Source organism: Pinus tabuliformis, chromosome Q, assembly GCF_031772625.1.
Source record: "Pinus tabuliformis cultivar Carrire ecotype Pingquan chromosome Q, CPIR1, whole genome shotgun sequence".
Taxonomy (NCBI): domain Eukaryota; kingdom Viridiplantae; phylum Streptophyta; class Pinopsida; order Pinales; family Pinaceae; genus Pinus; species Pinus tabuliformis.
Genome location: NC_142296.1, coordinates 967131921 through 967138741, shown reverse-complemented (window position 1 = coordinate 967138741; position 6821 = coordinate 967131921). Strand labels below are relative to the sequence as shown.

The 6821-nt window shown below is 35.8% G+C and overlaps 2 protein-coding genes across 2 annotated transcripts; one reads left to right on the top strand and one right to left on the bottom strand.

The window, feature by feature from the left end:
• The first annotated feature begins 255 nt into the window (after positions 1 to 255).
• LOC149222700 (flavonol synthase/flavanone 3-hydroxylase-like) lies at positions 256 to 1079 on the top strand. The gene is made up of 2 exons (XM_089383134.1): positions 256 to 453; positions 555 to 1079. Exons 1-2 carry the CDS (start codon positions 271 to 273, stop codon positions 765 to 767), a joined length of 396 nt encoding a protein of 131 aa, XP_089239260.1. The 5' UTR covers positions 256 to 270; the 3' UTR covers positions 768 to 1079.
• Positions 1080 to 5300: 4221 nt separating this feature from the next.
• LOC149222699 (flavonol synthase/flavanone 3-hydroxylase-like) lies at positions 5301 to 6249 on the bottom strand. Its single transcript, XM_089383133.1, has 2 exons — positions 5927 to 6249; positions 5301 to 5825 (listed from the first exon to the last, which is right to left on the bottom strand). Exons 1-2 carry the CDS (start codon positions 6107 to 6109, stop codon positions 5613 to 5615), a joined length of 396 nt encoding a protein of 131 aa, XP_089239259.1. The 5' UTR covers positions 6110 to 6249; the 3' UTR covers positions 5301 to 5612.
• Between the last annotated feature and the right edge of the window lie 572 nt (positions 6250 to 6821).

Sequence of the window (6821 nt, the reverse complement as noted above, 5' to 3'; positions counted from 1 at the left end):
AGAAGGAGAGGACGGCCAGGACGGCCAGGACCGCCGACCACGGCAAACAATAAAACCCATGCTATTGGGTATTGAATGCCCTCTAAGACACCATATTTAATGCACTCTAAGAGCTTGACGGGACAGCCCTGGTCATTCTCCTCCGCCTCCGCCTCCGCCTTGATCGCCACCGCCACCACCATTCCATAAGAAAGCTCGCATATACGATACACGATATACAATGTACGCATACGTACGCATTTAATTGGCGAATTTGAATTTTGAGTTTGAATGCGAAGCCCTCTCTCACAGCCGGAACTTGCTCTGGGAGTTGAGCCCCACACAGACATGTCGGCCCTCACTCTTCTTATACCAAACGAAGTTCCAGGACTTCAAGTGTTCAATGATGGTCACTGGGTTTCTGCCACTTACATTCCAAACGCTATCATCGTCCATATCGGCGACCAGCTGGAGGTTACTAAGTTTCTTTCTGTGGGTTTTTCTTTGTTTTTTCTCTCTTCCTCTCTGGACTCGTAATACCATAAATTTTGATTGATGAATTTGTGGATGTGAAGATATTGAGCAATGGGAGATACAAGAGCGTTTTGCATAGGAGCGTGGTGAGCAAGGAGAGGGTGAGGATGTCGTGGCCAGTGTTCTGCACCCCACCTCTTGACACCGTCGTCGGCCCCATGAAGGAGTTGATCGATGAGAATAACCCTCCATTGTTCAAATCCAAAACATACAGAGAGTTCAAGCATTGTAAGATCAACAAGCTGCCCCAGTAGAAAGCTACCACTCTTGTTACAGCAGCTTTGTTTGTTTGCTTAATAATTCCAGGCATTAGTTATATAATCTCATGATCATCATAGCTTAACATGTAACTTTCATGGTAATCGTTCGTTTAATAGTTTCAGCTTTGAATAACTCTAGCCATGGTTGCTTAATGACTCTTGTGATGAGTACAATCTCATAGTCATGATGGCTTTAGTGTGTAGCTTTCATGGGTAATCGCTAAGGTTTCATGAGCAATAGTTTCAGCTATGAATAGTGTATGGTGCAAAATATGTTTTATCAAATAGTTTTCGGTGATTTCTCAACCGATCTGGCCATAAATTGCATTTAGTTTAAGAAGGCAAGGGTTTCAGTCCTTTGACATTATTTGCGTTTCGTTTAAAATGACAGAGGAAAATGGTTGGTTCAAATCATTTGGAATCCTCACATTTCTTATTATCATTATATTTCTATATAATCGTTCCTAAGATTGCTTTCAGAGCCTGCTTTCCATTTTCAGAGTCCTAAGATGCCTTTGAAAGCCAAGCTCTCCATTTTCAGTCTCCACATTCTTGGTTAATCTTGGATTAAAATGTTGTTGTCTCTATTTTCAGTCTTCATATTCTTGGTTAATTTTGGATTAAGATGTTGTTGGTGTAGGTATAGAAAAATATTTTATTCAATTAATAAATATTAATATTGATTTTTTTTTCAATTTCCTAACTTTATATTTAACTTTTGGCTACTAATTTTGATTCTTATGTATTTATTATAATTTTAAAATAAAAATAAAATTCTTAATTATTTATTATAATTTAAAAATAAAAATCTATTTTAAGTAATATTATTTGTATTACAAATATTTATATAAATATTTTTCCTCGATTTTAAACATTTAACTTTAAAATTTTGTTTTAAATGGAAAACAGTGGAGTGATAGATTGTCAATATCAATACTCAAATTGTCAAATCTATCCATTTCAATGAGCCCTATTTATTTAATCGGTTAAGTTTAGTATATTTAGATTTTTTATTCAAAAATTAGTATTTCAGTGATATTACAATTTACTCAATTTTAAAAACAAAACTATATGAACAAAATAAAAAGTAATTTATGGAACACTATTTAAATATATTCGATATGCTAAAAGGTAAAAAAATTTAAATTTGCAAATAGATGTGATAGGAAGTTTGGGAAAAAATGATATATTTGAAGGAACCATCATCTTATGGCACTTTGTTTTTTTTTTTAAATATAAATAAACAAAATTTTATGAACAAAATAAAATGTAATTTATGGTACAATACTAGATATGATAAAAAGTAAAAAGATTTAAATTTGCAAATAAGATGTGATAGGAAGTTGGGAAAAACATGACATATTTGAAGGAACCATTATCTTATGACACTATTTTTTTTTTTTTAACTATAAATAATGTAGTTAAGTTTGGAATCAAATAAGCATTTTCAATTTATCTAATTATTTGCTAGCTACATCCACACCAAGATCACATAATACCTTAAACACCCAGTAACATTGGGAACACATAGATATAGAGGCATTTGCAGCAAATGTCCAAAATTTACAATGCATTCTACATATCATTTACTTTTTTTTTACATTCTAGTAACTATAGAAACAACAAAATCATGTAATAGAACATCATGAGTACAACAGGTATTGGTCACCTTGGAGTGGAGATTTGATCTTGGCCTTTTTACTACTACTTGCACTCCCTTGTTGTCATCTGTGTCCAAGTGTGAATGTTGATGTGCTCCGACCGAATGTTAGTGACCCACCGGTTGACCTCCAAGCATACTCTATGAGTATTCTTTTTCCCCACAGATCCCCTTGCTGCAATGGGCCTATACAATAGAGGAAGAAAACTAGTTGATGGAGGTGAGCACCCATGGTTAACGAGTCCCCTCTCTAAATGCCTTCACCTCACCAAACTCACTATAGCTCGTAGTCACTCACAATAACATAATCCCATCCATCGAACAGTAGGGTAAGCAAAAGTCCCATCTCCCATAGCTTGCCCTTTAATTTATAAGAGGCTTCATAGATGACACTTAGCACTTCATGCATAATTAATTATTTTTATTAATCCAAAAGTCTGATTATTCACCCACCCATGTGTCACCCTCTTACTAAGGCTCTCCAAAATTATTTACTTAAAATTCTAATTCAAACATAATATTTTTCCTCACCCCAACGAGACTTTCTATATCTTCTCTTAGTTGTCTCTTGACCCCCTTTTTCTACTCAATTTGTGTTTGTTACTGAAGTGAACTGACAAGTATAAGATTTGGTCCCCCAACTACCTCCTAATTTAACTCAAATTGTCTCTTGGATGGAGATTCTTGTATTGGCTCTTGCCACATGGAGGTTCTCTAAATGTCCTACAATCTAATTTATTAATATTTAATTTTATTCACCACCCTCTTTTCTTATGGGGTTAAAGAAAAGAGGGTGGTGAATAAAATTAAATATTAATAAATTAGATTGTAGGACATTTAGAGAACCTCCATGTGGCAAGAGCCAATACAAGAATCTCCATCCAAGAGACAATTTGAGTTAAATTAAGAGGTAGTTGGGGGACCAAATCTTATACTTGTCAGTTCACTTCAGTAACAAACACAAATTGAGTAGAAAAAGGGGGTCAAGAGACAACTAAGAGAAGATATAGAAAGTCTCGTTGGGGTGGGGAAAAATATTATGTTTGAATTAGAATTTTAAGTAAATAATTTTGGAGAGCCTTAGTAAGAGGGTGACACATGGGTGGGTGAATAATCAGACTTTTGGATTAATAAAAATAATTAATTATGCATGAAGTGCTAAGTGTCATCTATGAAGCCTCTTATAAATTAAAGGGCAAGCTATGGGAGATGGGACTTTTGCTTACCCTACTGTTCGATGGATGGGATTATGTTATTGTGAGTGACTACGAGCTATAGTGAGTTTGGTGATGTGAAGGCATTTAGAGAGGGGACTCGTTAACCATGGGTGCTCACCTCCATCAACTAGTTTTCTTCCTCTATTGTATAGGCCCATTGCAGCGAGGGGATCTGTGGGGAAAAAGAATACTCATAGAGTATGCTTGGAGGTCAACCGGTGGGTCACTAACATTCGGTCGGAGCACATCAACATTCACACTTGGACACAGATGACAACAAGGGAGTGCAAGTAGTAGTAGAAAGGCCAAGATCAAATCTCCACTCCAAGGTGACCAATACCTGTTGTACTCATGATGTTCTATTACATGATTTTGTTGTTTCTATAGTTACTAGAATGTAAAACAAAAGTAAATGATATGTAGAATGCATTGTAAATTTTGGACATTTGCTGCAAATGCCTCAATATCTATGTGTTCCCAATGTTACTGGGTGTTTAAGGTATTATGTGATCTTGGTGTGGATGTAGCTAGCAAATAATTAGATAAATTGAAAATGCTTATTTGATTCCAAACTTAACTACATTATTTATAGTTTAAAAAAAAAAAATAGTGTCATAAGATAATGGTTCCTTCAAATATGTCATGTTTTTCCCAACTTCCTATCACATCTTATTTGCAAATTTAAATCTTTTTACTTTTTATCATATCTAGTATTGTACCATAAATTACATTTTATTTTGTTCATAAAATTTTGTTTATTTATAGTTAAAAAAAAAACAAAGCGTCATAAGATGATGGTTCCTTCAAATATATCATTTTTTCCCAAACTTCCTATCACATCTATTTGCAAATTTAAATTTTTTTACCTTTTAGCATATCGAGTATATTTAAATAGTGTTCCATAAATTACTTTTTATTTTGTTCATATAGTTTTGTTTTTAAAATTGAGTAAATTGTAATATCACTGAAATACTAATTTTTGAATAAAAAATCTAAATATACTAAACTTAACCGATTAAATAAACAGGGCTCATTGAAATGGATAGATTTGACAATTTGAGTATTGATATTGACAATCTATCACTCCACTGTTTTCCATTTAAAACAAAATTTTAAAGTTAAATGTTTAAAATCGAGGAAAAATATTTATATAAATATTTGTAATACAAATAATATTACTTAAAATAGATTTTTATTTTTAAATTATAATAAATAATTAAGAATTTTATTTTTATTTTAAAATTATAATAAATACATAAGAATCAAAATTAGTAGCCAAAAGTTAAATATAAAGTTAGGAAATTGAAAAAAAAATCAATATTAATATTTATTAATTAAATAAAATATTTTTCTATACCTACACCAACAACATCTTAATCCAAAATTAACCAAGAATATGAAGACTGAAAATAGAGACAACAACATTTTAATCCAAGATTAACCAAGAATGTGGAGACTGAAAATGGAAAGCAGGCTCTAAAAGCAATCTTAGGAACGATTATATAGAAATATAATGATAATAAGAAATGTGAGGATTCCAAATGATTTGAACCAACCATTTTCCTCTGTCATTTTAAACGAAACGCAAATAATGTCAAAGGACTGAAACCCTTGCCTTCTTAAACTAAATGCAATTTATGGCCAGATCGGTTGAGAAATCACCGAAAACTATTTGATAAAACATATTTTGCACCATACACTATTCATAGCTGAAACTATTGCTCATGAAACCTTAGTGATTACCCATGAAAGCTACACACTAAAGCCATCATGACTATGAGATTGTACTCATCACAAGAGTCATTAAGCAACCATGGCTAGAGTTATTCAAAGCTGAAACTATTAAACGAATGATTACCATGAAAGTTACATGTTAAGCTATGATGATCATGAGATTATATAACTAATGCCTGGAATTATTAAGCAAACAAACAAAGCTGCTGTAACAAGAGTGGTAGCTTTCTACTGGGGCAGCTTGTTGATCTTACAATGCTTGAACTCTCTGTATGTTTTGGATTTGAACAATGGAGGGTTATTCTCATCGATCAACTCCTTCATGGGGCCGACGACGGTGTCAAGAGGTGGGGTGCAGAACACTGGCCACGACATCCTCACCCTCTCCTTGCTCACCACGCTCCTATGCAAAACGCTCTTGTATCTCCCATTGCTCAATATCTTCACATCCACAAATTCATCAATCAAAATTTATGGTATTACGAGTCCAGAGAGGAAGAGAGAAAAAACAAAGAAAAACCCATAGAAAGAAACTTAGTAACCTCCAGCTGGTCGCCGATATGGACGATGATAGCGTTTGGAATGTAAGTGGCAGAAACCCAGTGACCATCATTGAACACTTGAAGTCCTGGAACTTCGTTTGGTATAAGAAGAGTGAGGGCCGACATGTCTGTGTGGGGCTCAACTCCCAGAGCAAGTTCCGGCTGTGAGAGCGGGCTTCGCATTCAAACTCAAAATTCAAATTCGCCAATTAAATGCGTACGTATGCGTACATTGTATATCGTGTATCGTATGTATCGTATATGCGAGCTTTCTTATGGAATGGTGGTGGCGGTGGCGATCAAGGCGGAGGCGGAGGCGGAGGAGAATGACCAGGGCTGTCCCGTCAAGCTTTCAGAGTGCATTAAATATGGTGTCTTAGAGGGCATTCAATACCCAATAGCATGGGTTTTATTGTTTGCCGCCGACCACTGCCCACATGCTTGTACAGCAGGGCGTGGTGGCGACCTGCATGACCGCTGGACAACCTAACGGGAGAAATGGCATAAGGCAGGCGATAATGAGAAGAGAGGGTGGCGAGAGCGGCGGCGATAGAAGGATGGGACGTCAGGTAGGTGTGAAGGGGTATGTGAGGGTGGTTAGCGTAGGGAGAATGAACAGACCGCAGAGAAGGGAAGATGGGAGCAAGGCAACGCAGGCGTCTGGGATTTCTTCGGCTGAGCGTACTGTATCCGGGTATGTTTTTTCCTGTTTCATTCCTGTAATTCCCATTGAGAATTATAGCATGTCGAGCAAGGTGGCGAGCTCTGGTACTTTGGGAAGGGGCCGCAAAGGGGTAGGCCTGAGGACAGGGATGAGGGGCAGGGGGATAGCTTAGAACTGCTGCTAATTAGGACCCAGGGCCTAGGCGTGCCTAGGGAGTGCAAAATTCTGATA

What these genes read in the sequence shown, in the direction of transcription:
- LOC149222700 (XM_089383134.1), top strand. Translation starts at nt 271, where the DNA reads ATGCGAAGCCCTCTCTCACAGCCGGAACTTGCTCTGGGAGTTGAGCCC. An exon ending in ATATCGGCGACCAGCTGGAG is followed by an intron (nt 454 to 554) that starts GTTACTAAGTTT and finishes GTGGATGTGAAG; the next exon opens with ATATTGAGCAATGGGAGATA.
- LOC149222699 (XM_089383133.1), bottom strand. Translation starts at nt 6,109, where the DNA reads ATGCGAAGCCCGCTCTCACAGCCGGAACTTGCTCTGGGAGTTGAGCCC. An exon ending in ATATCGGCGACCAGCTGGAG is followed by an intron (nt 5,826 to 5,926) that starts GTTACTAAGTTT and finishes GTGGATGTGAAG; the next exon opens with ATATTGAGCAATGGGAGATA.